The sequence below is a fragment of the Lissotriton vulgaris genome, chromosome 4_1, assembly GCF_964263255.1.
Source record: "Lissotriton vulgaris chromosome 4_1, aLisVul1.2, whole genome shotgun sequence".
NCBI lineage: Eukaryota > Metazoa > Chordata > Amphibia > Caudata > Salamandridae > Lissotriton > Lissotriton vulgaris.
In genome coordinates, this window is record NC_141691.1 from 2,081,119,329 (window position 1) to 2,081,143,743 (window position 24,415).

The following is a 24,415-nucleotide window of genomic DNA, read 5'->3' on the forward strand; positions in this document are numbered from 1 at the left end:
AGTGATGCACTCGTGTTACACCCTCAGCGGCACAAGGGCAGCCGGGTGCAGAGTGTTTGAGGCCCAATGTTATCCTATAGAGGATAGGGGGTTTCCGGTTGGTGGCTGCTAGCAAGCAGGCCACATGGCTGTGGGAGCAAAACTCCTAGGGTTAAGCAACAACCACCAACACACCACACGAGAGAGGTCTCACTAACTCACCCTTGTCATAGAGTGAAAGGCGCCTTTACGTCTCCAGTCTGCTGTGTGGGTGCACTGTGTCAATCCAGAACCTGTAGGCACAGATGCACACCCAGTGACTGCTCCCACCAACACACCACAAGTGAGAGGTCTCACTAACTCACCCTTGTCATAGAGTGAAAGTCGCCTTCATTTCTTCAGTCTGCTGTGTGTGTGCACTGTGTCAATCCAGTACCTGTAGGCACAGCTGCATACCCCGTGACTGCTCCCAACAACACACTACATGCAAGAGATCTCACTAACTGTATTCTTCATCACCAGTTGAGCATTTAAGATGTTTAAAAAGAAAGGATGCTGCAAGAGCCCCCCATACATTCATCCTATAAACAGCCAAATACAGCTTTCTCCCTTGTAAGATGAGTAGACATTGCAAAAGCAGTGCTCTTACAGGGGGGGTGTAGAACACACAAGGAGTTCACTGCTATGCTCTTGCAGGGGCAGTGCAGAACACACCAGGCGTTCGCTGCAGTGCTCTTACAGGGGGTGTGTAGAACACACAAGGAGTTCACTGCTATGCTCTTGTAGGGGCAGTGCAGAACACACCAGGCGTTCGCTGCAGTGCTCTTACAGGGGGTGTGCAGAACACACCAGGTGTTCGCTGCAGTGTTCTTACTGGGGGTGTGCAGAACACACCAGAAGTTCACTGCAGTGCTCTTACAGGGGGTGTGCAGAACACACCAGGAGTTCACTGCTATGCTCTTGCAGGGGGTGTGCAGAACACATCAGGAGTTTGCAGTAGTGCTCTTACAGGGGGTGTGCAGAGCGCACCAGGAGTTTACTGCAGTGTTCTTACAGGAGGTGTGCAGAAACACAATAAGCATTCACATGCGGTGCTCTTACAGGGGGTGTGCAGAACACACCAGGAGTTCACTGCAGTGCTCTTTCAAGGGGTGTACAGAACTCACCAGGAGATTGCTGCAGTGCTCTTACAGGGGATGTGAAGAACACACCAGGAGTTCCCCAGCAGTGCTCTAACAAGGGGTGTGCAGAGCACACCAGGCGTTCACTGCAGTGCTCTTACAGGGGGTGCGCAGAACACACCAGGAGTTCACCAAAAGTGCTCTTACAGGTGGTGTGCAGGACACATCCGGAGTTCACCAGCACTGCTCTTACAGGGGATGTGCAGAACACACCAGGATTTCACAAGAGTCCTCTTACATGGGGTGTGCACAACACACCAGGAGTTCACTGCAGTGCTCTTAAAGGGGGTGTGCAGAACACCCCAAGACTTCACTTCAGTGCCCTTACAGGGGGTATGCAGGACACCCCAGAAGTTCACTGCAGCGTTCTTAAAGGGGGTGTGCAGAACACACCAGGAGTTCACTGCAATGTCAGGGACTAAGGGTCCACACTTCATATCCCTCTGCCTAACTGTAAACATGTATGAAGTCAAGCACGCATGTCAGTGATGTGCTTCCAGATGGCCTGACAGATCTGAGCACAGGGGGTGCTGAGCATAAGATGATCACATCTTAATACATAGACACAATATACCTGCAAGACATGATGCCCACAGGCTCTTTTGCTTCTAAGCTGTGTCCACCCACTTCTCACAGTGTTGGTGTGCTTAGCATCAGTGGTAAAGGTGCCAAGGTAATCAAGCTGCACTGAGGCACAGTGTTGGTGTGTTTGGTAGCAGTGCTGTAACGGTGCCATAGTAATCAGGCTGCACCGAGGTATAGTGTTGGTGGGGCCAATTCACAGAACTAATTTGAGACAAAACCCTAAACTTGCTACTTTTGGTATTCATAGAAGGCTTTTAGTAGTAGTACAGTTAGGATTTTGTCTTAAGTTAGGATTTTGTCTGAAGTTAGGATTTTGTCTGAAGACCAACACTTAAGACAAAGTTTGTCTTAAGGTTTGGTCTTAGGAGAAAATCCTAACTTAAGACAAAATCCTATCTTTACTACTACTAAATGCGTTTTGTGAATACCAAAAGTAGTAAGTTTAGGATTTTGTCTCAGATTAGTTCTGTGAATTGGCCCTGGTGTGTTTAGCAACAGTGCTGTAAAGGTGCCATAGTAATTAGGCTGCACTAATGTATAGTGTTTGCGTGTTTGGCAGCAGTGCCATAAAGATGCCACAGTAATCAGGCTGCACAGCATTGGTGTGATTAGCAGCAGTGGTAAAGATGCCATAGTAATCAGGCTGCACTGAGGCACTGTGTTGGTGTGTTTAGAAGCAGTGGTAAAGGTGCCACAGTAATCAGGCGGTACCCAGTTATAGTGTTGGTGTGTTTCGCGGCAGTTTCATAAAGGTGCCACAGTAATCAGGCGGTACCCAGTTATAGTGTTGGTGTTTTTCGCGGCAGTTTCATAAAGGTGCCATGGTAATCATGCTGCACCTAAGCACAATGTTGGTGTGTTAAGCAGCAGTGGTAAAGGTGCCACAGTAATCAGGCTGCATCTGTGCGCAGTGTTGGTGTGTTTAGCAGCAGTGGTAAAAGTGCCACAGTAATCAGGCTGCACCTAGGCGCATTTGTTGGTGTGTTTAGCGGCAGTGCCATAAAGGTGCCCTAATAATCAGGCTGCACCATGACACAGTGTTGGTGTGTTTAGCAACAGTGCCGTAAAGGTACCATAGTAATCAGGCTGCACCGAGGCACAGTGTTGGTGTGTTTAGCAGTGGTGCCGTAAAGGTGCCCTAATAATCAGGCTGCACCGAGGCACATTGTTGGTGTGTTTAGCGGCAGTGCCATAAAGGTGCCCTAATAATCAGGCTGCACCGAGGCGCAGTGTTGGTGTGTTTAGCAACAGTGCGGTAAAGGTACCATAGTAATCAGGCTGCACCGAGGCACAGAGTTGGTGTGTTTAGCAGCAGTGGTAAAGGTGACATAGTAATCAGGCGGCACTAAGGCACAGTGTTGGTGTGTTTAGTAGCAGTGCAGTAAAGGTGCCATGGTAATCAGGCTGCACTGAGGCACAGGGTTGGTGTGTTTAGCAGCAGTGCAGTAAAGGTGCCATGGTAATCAGGCTGCACTGAGGCACAGGGTTGGTGTGTTTAGCAGCAGTGGAAAAGGTGCCAAGGTAACCAGGCTGCACCAAGACACAGTGTTGGTGTGTTTGGCAGCAGCAGTGAAGGTGCCTTAGTATTCAGGCTGCACCGAGGTGCAGTGTTGGTGTGTTTAGCTGCAGTGCTGTAAAGCTGCCATAGTAATTAACAAGGTGCCATAGTAAACAACACTCGGCAAAGCACTATGCTACGCTTGCGTTGTTTGCAAAGTTTGCGCTACTTCGCACTACGCAAATTGAGTAAAAATTTACTCGAGCGGCAAAAAACTACTGTTCGCACTGTGAAAGATGCCGTTTTCAATCATTGCACAGTGCCGGATGCTTGTCCGCACTGTGCAATCATTGAAAATGGCATCTTGCAGAGTGCGAACAGGGCACTATGCAGTTCACGAAGTGCTACGTGTAGCTCGCGTAGTGTGAAGTGCACTCTGCCTAACTACGCGTAGCGCTACTTCACGAACTACGCCCAGGGTTAATAGTAATCAGGCTGCACCAAGGCGCAGTGTTGCTGTGTTTAGCAGCCATGGTAAAGGTGTCATAGTAATCAGTCTGCATTGAGGTGCAGTTTTGGTGTGTTTGGCAGCGGGCCGTAAAGGGCTGAGGTAATCAGGCTGCACTGATGCACAGTGTTGGTGAGTTGAGCAGCAGTGGTAAAGGTGCCATAGTAATCAGGATGCACCAAGCACAGTGTTGGTGTGTTTAGTAGCAGTGGTAAAGGTGCCATAGTAATCAGGCGTTACAGAGGCACAGTGTTGGCGTGTTTTTAAGCGGTGCCGTAAAGGTGCCCGAGTATTCAGGCGTCACTGAGGCACAGTGTTGGTGTGTTTAGCAGCAGTGGTAAAGGTATCAAGGTAATCAAGTTGCACCGAGGCACAGTGTTGGTGTGTTTGGCAGCAGATGTAAAGGTGCCTTAATAATCAGGTGGTACCGAGGCACACTGTTGGTGTGTTTAGCAACGGTGCGGTAAAGGTGCCTTAATTATCAGGCTGCACAGAGGCGCAGTGTTGGTGTATGTAGCAGCAGTGGTAAAGGTGCCAGAGTAATCAGGCTGCACCGAGGTGCAGTGTTGGTGTGAATAGCAGCAGTAGTAAAGGTGCCATAGTAATCAGGCTGCGTCTAGGCACAGTGTTGGTGTCTTTAGCAGCAGTGGTAAAGGTGCCATAGTAATCAGGCTGAACTGTGGCTCAGTGTTGGTGTGTTTAGCAGCAGTGGCACAAAGATGTCCTAGCAATCAGGCTGCACTGAGGCACCGTGTTGGCGTGTTTGGCAGCATAGCCATAAAGTTGCCATAGTAATCAGGCTGCACTGAGGCATAGTGCTGGTGTGTTAAGCAGCAGTGGTAAAGGTGACATAGTAATCAGGCTGCAACGAGACGCAGTGCTGGTGTGTATTTATTATGTTTTTTAGTGATTTTCATAGCATAATAAAAATAAAAATATATCACTATTGGCATAGGTTTACAGAATAGATAACATTACTTGGATACAACGTAGCAGATTTTGGCAGTGATAGCAGAAAACAGTTCATAGCATTGACCTACAGTATGGAGAGTGTCATCATATGGAACGTTCTTACTCCTCTTTTCTAGTCATCATATACTCCGTGAATAGACTCCAAATGTCACTTGGCCGAGATGTGCTTGGCAGTTCTTCAGCATAACATGTAAGTTGGTCACAACAGTATGCTACATCTTTTGAGCAATGCTTATGCTAGAAGGTATGGTCACCAGGCGATGATGAAAATCTATAAGGCAGTGCACAGTACCCAATAAACATACTTTCATACTACATTCTATCTGGACTCTTATCATTTCTGTCAATGTACATGTGACCTTGTGTTCATGTATCTTTGTACAATTCCACGCCAAATGTTGGAAGTCGGCTTTTTCCACATCACACCTTATACAGCAATGTGAGTCTCTCAGACCATACTTATAGAGTTGTTGAGGTATATAATACATTTGGTGAATGTATTTAGTGCTAGTGTGTTTTAGCAGCAGTGGTAAAGATACCACAGTAATCAGGTCGCACAGAGATGCAGTGTTGGTGTGTTTAACAGCAGTGGTGTAAAGGTATCAAAGTAAGGAGGCTGCACTGAGGGACAGTGTTGGTGTATTTGCAAGCTGTGGCATAAAGGTGCCATAGTAATCTGGCTGCACCAAGGTATAGTGTTGGTGTGTTTAGCAGCAGTGCTGTAGAGATGCCATAGTAATCAGGCTGCACCAAGGTGCAGTGTTGGTGTGTTTAGTAGCAGTAAAAGGTTCCAAGGTAATCAGGCTGCAACGAGGCACAATGTTGGTGTGTTTATCAGCAGTGCCATAAAGGTTCCCTAGTAATAAAGTTTAAAAGTTCAAGTTTAAAATTTGTATAGCGCACTACTCACCCAGAGGGTCTCAAGGCGCTTGAGGGAGGGGAGGTACTTTACTTATCGAATATCCAAGTTTTTAGTTGGTTGGTGTGTTTAGCAACAGTACCATAAATGTGCCCTAGTAATCAGGCTGCACCTAGCCACAGTATTGGTTGTGTTTAGCAGCAGTGGTAAAGGTCCCTTAGTAATCAGGCTGCACCGAGGTGCAGTGTTTTTGTGTTTAGCAGCAGTGGTAAAGGTGCCATAGTAATCAGGCTGCACCGAGGCACAGTGTTAGTGTGTTTGGCAGCAGTGCCATAAAGGTGCCCTAGTAATCAGGCTGCACCGAGGCACAGTGTTGGCGTGTTTGGCAGCAGTGCCGTAAAGGTGACATAGTAATCAGGCTGCACCAAAACACAGTGTTGGTGTGTTTAGCAGCAGTGGTAAATGTGCCATAGTAATCAGGCTGCACCGAGGCACAGTGTTGCCGTGTTTCGCATCAGCACCATACAGGTGCCGTAATAATCAGGCTGCACCGAGGTGCAGTGCTAGTGTGTTTAGCAGCAGTGGTAAAGGTGCCATAGTAATCAGGCTGCACCAAGGCGCATTGTTAGTGTGTTTAGCAGCAGTGGTAAAGGTGCCATAGTATGTGAAAAATTAAACATTTGATATTACAATTAGGGAAACAAACCGTATGTAAAGCACAACAAATAATTAAAAAGTACAACAACTAATTAAAAAGTACAAGGTTAAGTTTATTTCTAAATGTACATATTCATATTAAAAAAGACTCAGTGCAAAATCATATGCACTAATTAATTTTAAAAAAGTTAACAGTCATACATAAAAAACTTGTATTCAACAAATTTACACCAATTTATACATAATAAAACAGTGGCAAAAAATGTATAACATCGACGCGCGTTTCGGCGTTAACAGAACGCCTTCATCAGGAGCCACAATCAATCTAGGAGAAACACGGGATGAGTGTTCTCTGATCCTTTCTTGTAGATATATCAACACTTTTATTCTCGGTGGAATTTACACTTCACCTGGCTTACTGTTTAAGCCTAAGGAAGGAGCGAGCAATTGTATCAACGTGTGGGAGCCTCAATCACCATCTCAGTATGCTCCTCACAGCTGTTGGAAAATGTATAGCTGCGCTTGAAACAATGTCAGTTATCATCAGCCCGAGAAATCAATTACAAAGGCTCGCCGGAGCTTCAATTTGGATACACGTTAGCTCCCACAGCCGCAAATAAATAAAGCCGCGCTAGAAACGGTGAGGAATGAGCCGTTTCATCAACCCGCGGGAGCCGTGCTTGCAATCTAAACCGGCATCCCGCAGCCGTTGGAAGTGTTGGTGTGTTTAGCAGCAGTGGTAAAGGTGCCATAGTAATCAGGCTGCACCGAGGTGCAGTGTTAGTGTGTTTAGCAGCAGTGGTAAAGGTGCCTTAGTAAGCAGGCTGCAACGAGGCATAATGCTGGTGTGTTTAGCAGCAGTGGTAAAGGTCCCATAGTAATCAGGCTGCAAGGAGGCGCAGTGTTGGTGTGTTTAGCAGCAGTGGTTAAGGTGCCAAGGTTACCAGGCTGCAATGAGGCACAGTGTTGGTGTGTTTAGCAGCAGTGCCATAAAGGTGCCCTAGTAATCCGGCTGCAACGAGACACAGTGTTGGTGTGTTTAGCAGCAGTGCCATAAAGGTGCCCTAGTAATCAGGCTGCACCGAGGCACAGTGTTGGCGTGTTTGGCAACAGTGCTGTAAAGGTGGCATAGCAATCAGGCTGCACCAAGGCACAGTGTTGGTGTGCTTAGCAGCTGTGCTGTAAAGGATCCATAGTAATCAGACTGCACCGAGGCACAGTGTTGGTGTGTTTAGCAGCAGTGCTGTAAAAGAGCCATAGTAATCAGGCTGCACCGAGGCACAGTGTTGGCGTGTTTGGCAGCAGCGCCATAAAGGTAGCATAGTAATCAGGTTGCACTAGGGCACAGTGTTGGTGTGTTTAGCAGCAGTAGTAAATGTGCCATAGTAATCAGGCTGCACCTAGGCACAGTGTTGGCGTGTTTCGCATCAGTACCATAAAGGATCATAATAATCAGGCTGCACCTAGGCGCTCTGATGGTGTATTTAGCAGCAGTGGTAAAGGTGCCATAGTAATCAGGCTGCACCAAGGCGCAATGCTGGTGTGTTTAGCAGCAGTGGTAAAGGTGCCACAGTAATCAGGCTGCAAGGAGGCGCAGTGTTGGTTTTGTTTAGCAGCAGTGGTGAAGGTGACATAGTAATCAGGCTGCACCAAGGTGTAGTGTTGGTGTGTTTAGCAGCAGTGCTGTAAAGGTGCCATAGTAATCAGGCTTCACCGAAGGCGCATTGTTAGTGTGTTTAGCAGCAGTGGTAAAGGTGCCATAGTAATCAGGCTGCACTGAGATATAGTGCTGGTGTCTTTAGCAGCAGTGCCATTAAGGTGCCCTAGTATTTGGGCTGCACCGAGGCACAGTGCTGGCGTGTTTGGCTGCAGTGCTGTAAATGTGCAATAGTAAACAGACTGCACCGAGGCACAGTGTTGGCGTGTTTCGCATCAGCACCATAAAGGTGCCAAAAAAATCAGGCTGCACCGAGGCTCAGTGCTGGTGTGTTTAGTAGCAGTGGTAAAGGTGTCATTGTAATCAGGCTGCACCAAAGTACAGTGTTGGTGTGTTTAGCAGCAGTGGTAAAGGTGTCATAGTAATCAGGTTGCACCGAGGCACAGTGCTGGTGTGTTTAGCTGCAGTGGTAAAGTGCCACTGTAATCAGGGTGCACCGAGGCACAGTGTTGGTGTGTTTGTCAGCAGCGGTAAAGGTGACATAGTTATCAGGCGGCACTGAGGCACAGTGTTGGTGTGTTTAGCAGCAGTGCCATAAAGTTGCCATAGTAATCAGGCTGCACCTAGGCACAGTGTTGGTGTGTTTAGCAGCAGTAAAGGTGCCACAGTAATCAGGCTGCACTGAAGCACAGTGTTGGTGTGTTTGGCAGCAGCGGTAAAGGTGACATAGTAATCAGGCGGCACCGAGGCACAGTGTTGCTGTGCTTAGCAGCAGTGCCATAAAGTTGCCCTACTAAACAGTCTGCACCGAGGCACAGTGTTGGTGTGTTTAGCAGTAGTGGTAAAGGAGCCATAGTAATCAGGCTGCAAGGACGCGCAGTGTTGGTGTGTTCAGCAGCAGTGGTAAAGGTGCCATAGTAATCAGGCTGCACCAAGGCGCAGTGTTGGTTTTGTTTAGCAGCAGTGGTAAAGGTGCCATAGTAATCAGAGCTTCCGACAACTCGGCCAGACGCCTGAGAGCCAATATCCAGACCCCCCGATCGGAGGACGCTGTCATTACTATCTAAAATTCACCAATTCAGATTTACTTAACCAGAGCTTGAATTGAAGCTGAGAAAACCCATACCCTAAGTCACCTTCTTTACTCCCCGTCCCTGCTGCACAACCACGGACCATCCGAAATACCACAAGCTGTTTTTCCGTTTAGTTCTACCGAACTTTACTTACCCACCAGCCCCCAGAGGTCACATATTTGAAGGAACAGACTCCCTTAAACACCAGCGCATGATATCCTCTCTGCGCTTCTCACCGCATTTAATGCTTGGTGAATCGCACAATCGATCAGGCGAATCTACAGGTCCCCTCCTCGTATTGTGGCTGAAATACTAGAGTGGTACTTTTGGAATACACATCATGGCTTCCTGATGAAGGCTGAAAGCCAAAACGCGCGTAGCATTTATAATTAATTTCTAGTCATGTTTCTGAATATTTATTGAATTATTAACTTCTGTTTTTATTCAATTTTGTATTTTGTGATACTTTCATGTACTGTATACATAGATTGTACTGTATTGTGACACACAAATAATATAATGTGCACAATAATAATATAACCCCAATATTAATAAAGACATTCTTATGAATATATGTTCCAGTTTGTATTGTGTATCCATATCTAGTACTATTTGTTGTCAGTTTAAGTCCACCTGTCACACAGGTTCCTAAATGTTTGTCTTAACACACAAAGGTGCCATAGTAATCAGGCTGCTCTGTGGAACAGTGTTGGTGTGTTTAGCAGCAGTGGTAAAGGTGCCATAGTAATCAGGCTGCTCTGTGGAACAGTGTTGGTGTGTTTAACAGCACTGTTGTAAAGGTGCCCTCGTAATCACTCTGCGCATTGGCACAGTGTTGGTGTGTTTAGCAGCAGTGTTGTAAAGGTGCCATAGTAATCAGGCTGCACTGAGGCACAGTGTTGGCGTGTTTAGCAACAGTAGTAAAGGTGCCATAGTAATCAGGCTGCACAGAGGCACAGTGTTGGTGTGTTTATTAGCAGTGCCGTAACGGTGCCACTGTAATCACTTTGCACATTGGCACAGTGTTGGTGGGCTTGTCAGCATTAGTTGCAGTAGTAATCAGGCAGCACTGAGGCACAATATTGGTGTGTTTAGTAGCAGTAAAGGTACCATAGTAACCATGCAGTACTGAGGCACAGTGTTGGAGTGTTTAGCAGCAGTGCCGTAAAGGTGCCGTAGTAATCAGTCAGCATTGAGGCACAGTGTTGGTGTGTTTAGCAGCAGTGGTAAAGGTGCAATAGTAATCAGGCGCTACAGAGGCACAGTGTTGGTGTGTTTAGCAGCAGTGCTGTAAAGGTGCCATAGTAATCACTCTGCACATTGGCATAGTGTTGGTGTGTTTAGCAGCAGTTCAATTCAATTCAAAGATTCTTTATTTCGGCTTTGTTGCCATAAAAGAAACAGTTCATATACATACAATAAAAGAGAGCAAGGTAGAACTGTACAGCATGGAACTTAAAAATCATTAGTTAAAACAATTCATTTCATGTTAGAGACAATCAATACACAACAACAATTGAGTTCTGGAGTGGGCCCCCCGCTAATAGCTTAAAAAGTATGTCAATTCTATCTCTGGAGTTGATCCCATTTACAATTGATATCCCAGTTTTTTCCTTTGAAAGAAAATACAATGTAAAAATCTACTAACACTAAATATTATAGGTTGAGTTGTGTTAGTTGAGAGAATTCTCAAAGCCTGTGAACAAGATCTCACGCCTAACGCTAGGCATATTGGTTTTATCCATCTTTTCCTGGCCTGTGCATATATTGGGCAGAAAAAGAGGATGTGTTGCTCATCTTTTTTCTGGTGGCTTCCACACATAGGGCAAAGTTCATCTGTCACTAGGTTTGAAATATTTGGGCCACTGGCCCAACGAGCCAAAGTTGAACTTATTTGGAGATTACCATATCTAAATTTTAAAAATAAGGATTTTGCGAGTGGAGGTTCTATTTCATCCAAAAAAGTCTCAAAAAGTGGTTCGTTCTTAAAAGAGAGGAACTTTGTTACTAAGGTCCCACCAGTTGGAGCACTTTTGGTCATGTTGGCGATAGATGTCCAGAAGGCCCTTTTTAATATTTGTTTCGAATTAGATGGTAGTTGGTCCGGGTTCTCCCAAAAATGTTTCAGACCTAAGTTAATAAACCAAGTTTTGACATGATTGAACCACGGGATTACTTTGAGGTTGTCAAGCTCCATAATTTCTTTTAGCCCATCCCTGTAGTCTTGTAATTCGGGTACCCGCCATAGCCTAACCCACAACAGCAATGGGCGTATTATAGTGTGGTGGTCCGTTCTTTTGAGGTTTAGGTCTAGTTGAAGGGGCACTAGGGGAGTGCCTCTCGGGACCCTTACCAAACTTCTCTTGAAATTATTGTCCAGGACACTGAAAGTGCCCTTGGACCCAGGGCCCCAGATTTCTGCGCCATAGAGCACTGCTGGCTGTACTTTAAATTTGTAAAGTTCAACCGCCGGGGACACGGCTTTGCTAGTGCTCAGGCTTTGTTCCCTAAGGATCGGTTTTACATTCTGGGAAAATGTCATCTTACTTTTTTCCAGTTGAGCTTTCCAGGAAAATTTGGAGTCCAGTGTCACCCCTAAATATGCAAAATGGGGGACTGATTCTAATTTTACTCCTTTTAGGGTTAAGCCGCCTTTGTCTGATTTAGTAGGATTTAGGGCCATACATTTAGTCTTTTTCCCATTTATCTCCAATCCCTTCTTGCTACAATATTCACTGAAGGAATTCAATAGAGCCTGGAGACCTCTTTTGGTCTGGGAAATCAAGATAGTGTCGTCAGCAAATAATAGGGAAGTTACCTTTTCGCCATTCAGTTTGGGGGAATCCTTTTCGCATCCCTCAAGGTGTGAGGGGATGTCATTCACGAAAAGAGAAAAGAGTGTAGGGGCCGGAACGCACCCTTGGCGAACACCACGCTCAATGGGAATTTTTGGGCTTAGTTCTCCATTAGGGCCCCAACGAATTCTCACAAAATTACCTCTCTGAATCTCTTTAATCTGAACTATTAGGTTAATTGGCATCCCTACTGCACTCAATACTTCCCATAGTAACTTGCGAGGCACTAAATCGAATGCTGCCCTTAGATCGACAAATGCGACATATAATTGACCCTTTTTGATCTTTACATATTTCCAGTAAAGGCAACAAAATCGAAAGATTTGGTCTATTGTGCTGACTTTGGGTCTAAATCCAGCTTGATATCTAGTTAAAATTGCATTTTCATCCAGCCAATCACTGACACGAAATAAAATATGTCGTGCATAAATTTTCTGGAGTATATCCATTAAGCTGATTGGCCGGTAGTTGGAGGGGTCCATCCTGTCTCCTTTTTTGAAAATTAAAACAATTTCGGCTCCCTTTCAACTTTCTGGAAAGTCTAGATTACGGGATAGCTTATTGCACAGGTAATTAATATAAGGTGCCCATACTTTTACATCGTGTTTATATAAGTCTCCCGGAATCTTGTCCAACCCAGGGGCTTTACCAGGTTTTATTTGACTTATTGCCAACTCTGTTTCACCTAAAGTGAAATCCAGGTAATCTGTTGGAAGTACGTTGCTTGGGGCATTCGTATCAATGGGGAGATCTTCGTATTTTTTATATAGGCTAGTAAAGTGGTTAACCCAGGTTTGTTCGTCCAAATAGACGTCCTTAACCACTCTCCCTACATGATTTCCATTAGCTACTAGCCTCCAAAAAGCTACGTTGTCACGTGATTTGGCGGCCAGCAGCAGATCAGCCCATTTTTCTTCCTCCCAAGCTATTTTTGAAGCCTTTTGTACCAGTTTATAATTGTTCCTAGCTGTTTTAATATGTAAGGGTGCCTTAGAGTTAATCGCTATTAAAAGTGCCCTTTTGGACTCCCTACAGGCTCTATCATACCAGGGTTTGCTGTGGGACAGGTTGAGTATCCTTTGCTGACTTTTCTTAGGGATTTTGGTAACTAGGAGCTTGAGAGCATCAAAAATTTTTTGGTGTAATGTCTTGAAGTGAGTGTTGTTTTCCTCGTCTGATATACAGTCTAGATATGGACCAAATGTACATGCGGAAAGTGTGTATATTTCTGCAACAATTTCGCCATGGTCCAATATAAGTGGCCATTTTAGTGATCGCCTATTATTGCTAATGTGGATCTCATTGTTGTCTCCATTATTTCCTTCTAAGGGCGTAGAGGAAGCTATGACCTCTAACAGTGAGGCTTCCATTTTAAGATCTAAGGGAAAATGGTCACTTTCTAGTCTCTGTTACCTCGATGTCAAGGAGGTATGCCCAAGTTGATATGGAAGCAATAACAAAGTCTAAATTACTTTTGTAATTTCTCCTACAAAAGGTAGGCTTCTTCAAACTATCAGACGGTAACCGTCCATTACAAGCCCTAAGACAGTGTTCTGTACATATTTTGGTCATTTGGAGGGCCAGAGTTGAGCATTTAACTGATTTGACATTATCCAAGGCGGGGATTCTGTTAGCCTGGTCTTCTTCTTCGAAAATATCGCTAAGACCCGTGACTGGCTCATAGTTACAGTTTAAATCGCCGCCCACAATAATAAAATCCTCCCTGGTATCCAAATGACTTAGAAGGAAATCTAGTTTGGATAGTGTTGGTGATTCTCCAGTTGTGGGTAATGGCCTATTGTAAATATTTATTAAGAATAGGTTTTTCCCTTCTCGTGCAGTGATTTTTAATGCTAATATGTCTGGGGAATTTGCATCCACCACCTCGATGTTCACCCTTAGATTTACTTTCACCCAAGTTATTAAACTACTCTGCACATTGGCATAGTGTTGGTGTGTTTAGCAGCAGTGGTAAAGGTGCCATAGTAATCAGGCTGGACCGAGGTGCAGTGTTGGTGTGTTTAGCATCAGTGCCATAAAGGTGACATAGTAATCAGGCAGCACTGAGGCACAGTGTTGGTGTGTTTAGCAGCAGTGGTAAAGGTGCCATAGTAATCAGGCAGCACTGAGGCACAGTGTTGGTGTGTTTAGCATCAGTGCTGTGAAGGTGCCATAGTAATCACTCTGCACAGTGGCACAGTGTCGGTGTGCTTGTCTGAATTGTCATTAATGTGCCATAATATTCACTGACTACCTTCATAGCTTCTGATGTGTTATTTTGTGTTGTTCCAGGTGTGCCACTCTGTATCCCTGCGTGTGCTGATAACGAGCTGTGCTCGAACAGTTCAGGGTACGCCGAGTGCAAGTGTCAAAGAAGCAAATACCTAAATGCAAGTAAGTATGGAAAGTTCCTATGTATTGATGCATACACAGACTCTGGCGCAATCATATAGTGAGAACAGCATTATAATACCACCCTCCACAGTCACATGTGATGCATAAATACAATTCAATAAGGCAGCACAACAGTTTCCCTCGACACAGACCTAAAATACAATCCGCACATGCATTTCCATAACCTGAGCAGAATGAAACATTTTTTTTACATAGATATAGCTGACCCAGAGATGGACAGAGTGCAGATGGAGAAACAAAACAAGAATCACCGATGAAATTAACCAGATATGGTTGTATTGCAATAGATAATTTGTGCAATCCCAAGTCTGGCACTTTTCCCTATCTGTAGCAGGTGTCCCACCCCAGTGAGTGTGCACATAAGTGAGGAAGTGAGTGAGACGAATTGCACAAAGGGAGATGACTTCCAGCCAAAGCTGTCCTCAGCGAGGGTTCACATTATCGCCTGATCTCCAACTAAGCCCTACATGTTGCAGATACAGATGGCAAACTCCAAATGTGCATGACTGGTTCACAGCAGGCACTACACCCTCCTACAGCCCACTGCCAATACACCTTGGGCGGCCACCATCACTGTGTACAGCCTTTGATTGCTCACCGTAGAAAGTGTGCTCTGCACCTGGCTTCCACCAAACCCAGGGCCTTGGCTTCTACAGGCTTGCTTTAGGTGGCCAACTACTGCTCCACACAGCTGGCCATGTGCAGCTAGGGTAAGCCAAGATAACTGGGTTCCAGCCAGGTGCTGACACAACCCACTGTGGACAGCCAACACTGTTAGGGTTTGGATCCCCCAACTTTACATGTAGGCAGGCTGTTTTCTTAACATTTCTTTTAGATTTGTTCCTACTTTTGTGGAGCTGGAGATCTAGGGTAAGTTTCATGCCTGGCCCTTGCTAACCAAGTCCAAGCATCGCCAGCCTGTGCACATCCTGTTGGAGATTCCTGGTTCTGGTTCCATCTCAGTGATTACTCTGTTGTAGGCTGGAAGAAATTTAAATTATGCATTTGTAATTTGCATGAGTTGAAGAATTTCCATCACCATTATGTGACTTTGCCTAATTAAGTGTCATGCACTGTAAAACGTTATAACATGGAGGACAGAGCTAGGATCACACAGAGGTAGTCAGTCCTGGAGAAGCTCTTCTGTAATGCCATCCTGTACCCCTGTTACACATGGCCTTGGTGACCCTGAATAACATTCAGGGGACGAAATCCAGAATATGAATGTCCGGGCTGCTGAAAATGAGTGGTGAGGACCGAGTGACCAGCCCAAAGTGCATCCTAATCGACTGTGGCAGTGTGGCCCAGCCATGAGAAGTCTAGTTGTTTGGGAGCCAGAAGATCCTACCATAAGGTCCTCTTTACATGCCGGCTTCTCCCAGCTATGGTCAGCTGAAAACAGCAACGAATCTCATGTCCAATGAAGTTGATGACCACATTGAGAGAGACAGATCTCCTTAAAACTTACTACTTCCCATGCACAAACTGCTGGCGATTGGTGTTGGCGTCGGTATGAAAGGAAGGTACTGAGTTATATGGGCTCGCCTTTGGCCGGACTGCTGCAAGCATAAGGGGCCTCAGCCTTGTGGGGCTGTGGAGGAACAGTGGAGAGGCACTCTAATCCCTTGCACCGCACCACAGAAGGAAAAATAAGGCAGGACACATTGAGGCACACTGCTCTTCTTACTCCATGCTGCATAACAAGATAGCTCCACAAAGGTTTAAGGTGGGGTAGCTGAGGGGAAATATTGCCCTGAAGTAAACTGAGGCAGTAGGAGGCAATTAGCAACACCATCAATCAATCAATCAATCATTTGTAAAGTGCACTATATACCCGCAAGGGTCTCAAGGTGCTGGGGGGGATGCTACTGACCGAACAGTCAGGTCTTAAGTATACTCCTGAAGGGCAACGCTTGAGTCTGTAATAGGCTCAGTTGGAGGGTGTTCCATGTCTTGGCGGCGAGGTGGGAGAAGGATCTCCCACCGGTGGTTGTTCTTTGGGACGGTGGTGAGTGAGAGGTCGGCATAGCGTAGCTGGCAGTTGGGGATGTATAAGTAGAGCCGTCTGTTGAGGTAGGCTGGGCCAGTCTTGTGGAGTGCCTTGTGTGCGTGGATGAGGAGCTTGAAGGATATTCTCATGTTGGCGGGGAGCCAGTGCAGGTTTCTCAGGTGGGGGGTGATGTGGCTGTGGTGTGGTATGGCGAGGATCAGTTGTGCCAAGGTGTTTTGGATGTGTTGTAGTCGTTTGATGAGGTTGGTCGGCGCTCCCGTGTAGAGGGCGTTTCCGTAGTCGATCTGCTGCTGACAAGGCCTGGGTGACTGTCTTCCTTACTACTGACACTATAGGACAACCTTCACATCGCACGATTGAAGACTGTGGAGAATTACTTCCAACTCCCTAATGCTCCCTCAGGAGCTATGGTAGCGGAAAACCGGCCCCACATCCAGGTAGGCAAAGATTGATTGGTGGGCACCTCAGCTATGAGGAGGGTTTCAGTTTTATCCTAGTTGAGTTTCAGATGGTTGTGAGATAGCCATAGTTGGACTTCTCTTAACCCCTTGCCTGCTGGGGTAATTCCCCCACAGTGCGGGGGTGGGTCCATGGCTAAGCTGTGCTCAAGTGAGCTGCGCTCGTCACAGACCCGACCACTCATTAATTCTCCCACACAGGCGGGGAATTAGCCGCGCGTGAGCGGGCCGTGGCAGTTATGACGAGCTCAGCTCATCATGAGCACAGCTCCACTGTGCCTCATGATGAGCTCAGCTCGTTGTGAGCATGGGAGGGGTTAAAGTGACATTAAGTCTTTGCATGTCAGACATGTAGGAAGTTTCCACCAAGTTGTTAAAGTGCTCTTTCTATCTCTCAAAAGAGATAGATAAGGATACATCACATTTACCTTTGAAGCAGAAGGCTCCTGGAACTGACTATGGGAACTGCCCCTGAGGGGACAAATAACAGGGCAGTCTTTCCTGCAAGACACTGGATGTATCCTTCCATATAATGAATATGATTGCTTCATAGTGTCTGTCAGCGGTCCTGCCTTTTCACATCGTGGGGCACTTACTTTGGAGTTTGGTGCTTGGAGCTGTTGGCTGCTCGTTTTCCTGCCCTGCCGCTGCCCGTGTTGGTCCCCTCCCGCCGCCTCGGTCCAGAGCATCGTAGCGAGGCGAGCAGGGAGTGGGGAAACTACAATCCCCAACATTCACAGCGGCGGAACCCGCCTACACCCTCACCACGCCCGGAGGTGCATAAAACACAGCTGGGCCCCTGTGGAGCGGGGGTCCTGCCTTTTCACATCATGGGGCACTTACTTTGGAGTTTGGCGCTTGGAGCTGTTGGCTGCTTGTTTTTCTGCCCTGCCGCTGCCCGTGTTGGTCTCCTCCCACCGCCTCGGTCCACAGCATTGTAGCGAGGCGAGCAGGGAGTGGGGAAACTGCAATCCCCAGCATTCACAGCGGCGGAAGCTGCCTACGCCCTCACCGCGCCCGGAGGCGCATAAAATACAGCTGGGCCCCCGCATCGCGGGACCGCGCATGGGCTGCGCCGGGCTAAGCTCGTCCGAGTCCGACTGAGGCCGGGCAGGGCCACCTCCTTTGGCCTATTGGGATTTTGAAACCTGGACATCCTGCTGTAGTTGGGACATTGCAGAAAGCAAGACGTCGGGGAGTAAAGGACACTCTTACTGGGACGCTGGGTCTCCATAAAGTAAGCTAATGGTTCAAGACAGGAAGGGGGCCTGATTTGTATGCTATATGTTAGAGGTTGGGGGATGTGGCAAAATACAGGTGTGTATAAGGGCGGCATTTGGATTAGCCCTGGCCTACTAGATTGATCATGGCGAGAAAAGCGCAAACCCGCTCAACAAAGGGCAAACCTCATATCCCTCTCACACCCCGTATAACAGTACGCAAGCCTAATGTTTCGCTCCCCCTCAATGTACAGCCCACTGCGATTGACCTCATGTTGAGGAAAGCCATTGGAGTTGTCTCCTGTGAAATTGAGGGCACAGAGAGACGTCTATCTCTAACGCCAGTAACTGATTTAACTACATTTTCACAGGTAAATGATGATATCGAGATAAGGCAGTTTCCCCACACGTTATTCTGGAATCACCTACTCATGATATCTCTTGTGCGCAGTTGCCTGTCATAACAGAAAATACTACACCTTTGGCAGAAAAGAAAGCCCCCATTAGTAGAAAGAGAAGAGCTTGCCCCAAGAAGCCCTGTACAAAGAAAACAAAGTTAAGCCCCCTATCCCACAGACAAGAAGTATAGAGGACGAGGTTATCCTAGTACAAGGATCACAGCACTCAGTCCCACCAAGTTGGATGGCCCAAGTATGCACAGACCTACAAAATCACTTTGAATGGTTTATTACTAGCCAGATTAAACCATTAGTTAGCAGGCTAGATAAAATTATAAATGAACTAAATAAGCAGGAAAGGACAAAGGGCACCACTCTGAATACTAGAGTATTAGGTAACAGCAACATGGTGGTCACTAGTCAAGACCCCCAGCCCCCTATACAAAACAACTGTGTCAGTAACAAGCAACACACTGACATACAGGTATTACCTCCTTCTAGCCCTCCTACACAAGTGGTTGCTGATAATAGGACGGGAGCAGGAATCATGGGCTTAGATAGGGGGCAGCGCCAGTTAACACCACAATTGCAAAATAAAAAGCTCCCAACTCCTAATCAGACAGAGATTCTTCAAATCAGGCGGGAGATTAATGGAAGAACTATCAGCCCTGTACCAACGATAAATTTACCACCTGAATCATGCCCCTATGTAGCTGTACTTGTGGGGGTACCGGAATTGAAGTCTGGTCAGAAAGAGACACACACAGAATTAAAAAACAAGATAATAAATTGGTTAAACCAGAATAGGCCACTACCTGACAAAAAAAGTGGGGAGATTTTACATGTTAGAAGGGTCAATTGGTTAGGCAGTCGAAGAAAAGACACGGTGGGCAATTGCATCATTGTGAATTTCAGGGATACCAGTTTAGTGGAAGACATACTAAATAGTGACAACATAAATCTGAAAAGCACTATTTGACCGCTGCCACTGGGTTACTTCTACCCTGTACAACGTGTCACTCATGACCCAAGGTACACATTTGGTAGAACAGGAATGGGTCTAAATGACCCAAGATCTAAGAACTACACATTGGATGGCCTGACGATAAAAGAACAGGGTTTAGGGGACTGGACAAATAGATTTAGCCCCTTATTGTTCCTTGACGAGAACGACTGACTAAGTAGGTCGCCTCACCACTTAGATAACTCAACTGAGAAGGAGGGTGTTAAAATTAACCCACAGGAAACATCAGGGAAACTCAGGCATGGGTTGGCTAGAGCACTCCCATTAAGGCAGGGACGGGAGGCACAATTGGTACCTTCATTATTTGAGGACGAGCTAGTTATTGAGAATTCGAGTGGGGAGGTCTCACATAGGGAAGAATTTATAGAGGGAGGGTTAAAAATATTATCTTGTAACATAGCGGAGTTGGCAGGGAAATTTGATGACAAAGAATGGCGAAAGTATATCAGGGGGTTTCAGATAATAAGTTTACAGGAGACCTGGGCGATCGACAGTACCCCTTTTCAAATAGCAGGCTATAAGTGTTTTTTTGTACCAGTACAAGATGCTAGATCAGGAAGAACAATTGGAGGACTAGCACTATATGTAGATCTTAATCTGGAAGGAGTCTGGACTCTTCCATCCTGGTCATCAAACACTCTCCAGGCGGTAAGATTTTCAGGTAGTGGGCTGAGGTTGATCATTTTCAATATTTACAACATAGGGTCTGCGAAAGGAAACAACTTCGCATTCCAGGAACTAGATCATAGACTCAGTCAGGAGCTAGCCTGTAGGAAAGGGGTTGTAGAACCCACTGTACTAGTTATGGGTGATTTAAATTGCCACCTATGCCCAAGCTTGCTTTCCCTAAATAGAGACTGGTCCGGTTGTCCAATTCAGAAGGGTCCACATTTTGTACATACTGCTGAGGAAACAGCTTTTAACAAGCTCTTAAAGACTCATGTCCTAGAACATACCATTGATTTGGCTAGCTTGGGAAAAGATGGGTCTCTCACACCAACTTTTAAAGGAAGAGGTTGCTCTTCCTCTATAGATTACATTCTAGTATCCAGTCTCTCAAAAAACTGGATTAGTTCCGTAGGGATTCATTGGAGTGTATTTAGCGACCATAATCCTTTATTCCTGGAATTCCTATACCGAGGTCGACCCAAGAAGAACTTACAGCCGTGCACTGAGCTGAGACCAACCGATCAGGGAAGACAGCTGAGGTGGTTGAAAATTGACAGTGAGGCATTTTATAAATCCCTAATAGTTAAGGGGAAAGAATTGTTCAAAGAATGCCTTGATTTGAGGATAGAAGGGTGTTCTCTAGTCAAGGCACTTGGATCAATAACCTGCCTGGTAGAGGGGCTAATGAAGGGAAAGGGTCCTAAGGGAAATATAATACAGCCCAGATGGTTTGATGCCAACTGCTCACGAGCTTTGAGAGACTTAAAATCTAGTCTTAAAGCCAATCCCAGGGATAAATTAAGAGTAGCCCTCTGTAGACAGTTATAAAAATCTGCGCTGAAGCAGAGAAAGGTTTCTCTTCAAGCTGGAGTGTGGGCAGATTTAAGGCAGGGTTGTGAAAGAAGAGATATGACAGAATTCTGGAGGATTATAAACAGGCCTTGTTTTCAAGATAGTAGTGCCCCTGTGATTGGAACGAACATCTTACCCGAACAATGGGTGACAAACTTTGAGGGTCTTTATAATCATAACCAGCATTCTGCCCAGGAGGGGGCGTGGGATGGTAAGCGGAGAGAGGTTGCAGAATTCTCTGGAAGAAACAACTAAGGCGATCCAAGGGCTCACCCGCAATAAAGCCCCAGGACCTGATGGAACCCCACCTGATTTGTATTTGAGCAAAGTAGGCCTATGGGCTCCCATTCTTACGAGGGTGTTAAATGCAGCTATTGAGACTGGATTACCCCGCTCCTTGTCTACTGCGGCAATCGTCCCTATATTTAAGAAGGGAAATAGGGACGACCCCAAATGCTATAGACCAATATGATTGATTGATGTCTCAGCCAAAATGGTAATCTTGGAACGGCTAATGGATTGGACGGAAGAGCATCACACTATTTCGGACACCCAGTATGGTTTTAGGTCTGGAAGGTCTACTAGCAACCAGTGTCTTAACCTTTATTTGCTGGTAGCTAAATACACGAAAGCCAGCAATGAAGCTATTTACCTGGGGTTTATGGACCTAGCAGCTGCGTTTGACCACGTAAATAAGAACAAGCTATGGGTCATGATGAGTAACATGGGAATTGACCCGGGTTTGAGCAATATTCTTAGAGCGCTACATTGGGATACTACAGCCAAAGTCCGCTACAACATGGAGGGGGGGAACACAGAATCCTTTTCTTGTACCTGTGGAGTAAGACAAGGTTGTATTCTTGCCCTTTTTTGTTCTCACTCTACATTAATAATCTGGAGAGAACTTTGATTGCTCTAAACACTGATTGCCCAAAAGCAGGAACGCGCCATGTACCGGTTCTTCTGTACGTGGATGACGCGGTCCTGCTTGCCCGTACTCCGAGGGGCTTGCAGTGCCTAATCAATGGATTTGTACATTTTATGGGCACCTTAGATCTATCAGTGAATTTGAGTAAGTCCTTCGTGATGTTAGCTGGAACGAAGCCCTGTATGAACTTTGCATACAAAATAGGGACCCACACTCTTGCGAAGGTGAAGTCCTTCCCTTATCTTGGGCTACTATTTGATGGGGCTTTGAAATTTAAAACCTTGGTAGAAGAACGGTGCTCAAGAATGATATCCTCAAATGGTGCTATAACAAACTTTGACCGAAGGCTGGGTCGTTGGTCAACGGAACAGGTCATGAACCTACATGGCTTGATAAGCACTATGAAAGCCACGTTTGGTTCAGAAGTGTGGGGCTTTGTGGATACTAAGCAACTACAGCTAGAGGAAGACAAATACCTGCGAAGGGTTCTAAAAATCTCCCGGAGCACCCCAGTAGTAATCACACACAGAGAAATGGGCAGACCTTTCATTGAGGATCAGATCAAGCTTAGCCCCATTATGGCATGGTTAAGAATTTGGGCAAATCCTGAGGCAGACCTAGGTAGACTAATCTTGAGGGATTGTCTACCTAGGGATAAAGGTCTACAGATCCCTTGGTTAAAATACATTAAGAGTACCTTAAAGGATCTAGACCAGGAGGATCTTTTTACCAACCCAAATGCAATATTAAATCAGGACAAACCACAGATTTAAAAAATGTTACTTGACCAGTTTGCTACACGTAGAGCAGGAATAGAACTTTCCAAACGGTCAGTGAGTGCCCATGGTCTCATCAAGAATGGCGAGGGCATGGAACCTTATTTGTACCTGATGTATAACTCCCAAGATAGGTCTTTAATGTGTCGTTTTAGGTTCAATTTATTACTGAATATACTGGCTGATCCACCGGGTTTTATTTTAACAATGGAGCAGAAGGGTGCGTGCGGCTGCGACAATCAGTCTCCGCAGGACACCCTTCATTTTGTATTTTTATGTCCTTTTTATAAAATGCCTAGACGGAAATTCTTGGTACATATTTTAATCGTCATGCTAAAACTGCTTTTCTCTTCTTACAAAAAGCAACTGACATGCGTACATTCTGCTGCATTATGAATTTTATATAAGTCGGTGAGGTTAAGAAACACAAGAGGACAGGGTTAATCAATGGTCACAGATAAAATCCTTGTTAACGGGTTATTATTTGTATTGGTGATTTTTCAAAGAAGTTCATATATGTTATTTAATTGAATTCTTTTAAAACTGTATATATGTACTTTTATGATGTTTTTTAATCATCGAATAAAGATTTACTGAACTGAACTGAAGTGTCTGTTGAGGGAGTCTGCTTGAGCATTTTGGACACCTGAAAGGTGGGTTGCTGTGATCTTAAGGTTGCTGGCCAAAAGTCATTTCCAGATCGTCTGGGCCTTATGTGACAAGGGCCTAGACCTCGTCCATCTCTCCTTGTTGAGGTTGTACATAGTTGTTGTATTGTCTGTATGAATAAGCAGAGAGTAGGATCTTAATGATGGATGAAGCATCTTCAGCAACAGATGGACTGCATGCAGTTCAAGGAGATTGATATAGTGTATTGATTCTCTCTGCGACCACTTGCCCTGGATTTGGAGGGATCAATGTGGGCCCTCCATCCATTGTTGAGGCATCTGTGACTATGGTTTGAGGAAGTATCTTCTGATCAACTGGGATTGTAATCCAGCAGTTATCCGGAAGGGCTGTCGAACTGCCACCGACAAGCTTTCGATGTTCGTCTGACCTCTATCCTAATCAGGGCCTATGCTTTTGGAAACTCTTTGTAAAAGTCCAGAGGTCCTGATAAGCCCATCACACGTGCACATATGCTCCTACAAATCACTTGCATGCATGTATGTATGTATGTATAGGCATTTATATAGCACACTACTTACCCGGAGGGTCCCAAGGCGCTTCAACCGCTGCGAAACCCTTCCTGGCTTCCCTGAGAGATGGTCCCTTAATGGGTATCTCCAGGGTGAGACCAGGCATCCCCGGCGGTCTGGTGGGGCCGTTAGTGAAGATGAGGAAAGCTAATGCCCAGAGTTGCCGAGTGTGAACGCTGATCAGAGTGGGCACCGAGGCGAGAGAATTATCGAGTCCGCTGACCCTGGTCCAGAAACCTGCCGCGCCGGGAATCGAACCCTGGTCCCGGGCCGTCCTCTGCTCTCGGGTCTGCCGCCTCTAACCAGTGAGCCACACTACTTCACTGTATATATGTACTTTTATGATGTTTTTTAATCATCGAATAAAGATTTACTGAACTGAACTGAAGTGTCTGTTGAGGGAGTCTGCTTGAGCATTTCAGTCAATAGTCAGTCAAGGCTGACTGGAATTCACAGCACATTTAATCGTCAGCGTGAATTAACATTTTAAGCAGCCTGCGCTGTCTTGGGGCCAATAGTGAGGAGAGTGCGAGGGAGGGCTCAGGGAGTGGCTTGGGAGAGGCAACTCTCTCGGTTACGAGCATGCACTGAAGTAGACGTATTGGCAATCATCCAGCAGGCGGCCCTCATGGTAATTCCCA

At 45.9% G+C, this 24,415-nt stretch overlaps 1 protein-coding gene across 1 annotated transcript in view; it reads left to right on the top strand.

Annotated features, from left to right (window-relative positions):
- LOC147725077 (uncharacterized) overlaps positions 1-24,415 on the top strand; it is a 184,959-nt gene that overhangs the window by 22,703 nt on the left and 137,841 nt on the right. The window contains exon 2 of the mRNA XM_086918159.1: positions 14,117-14,218. Within this exon, the coding sequence (XP_086774285.1) occupies positions 14,117-14,218 (102 nt within the window). The remainder of the gene's footprint in view (positions 1-14,116; positions 14,219-24,415) is intronic.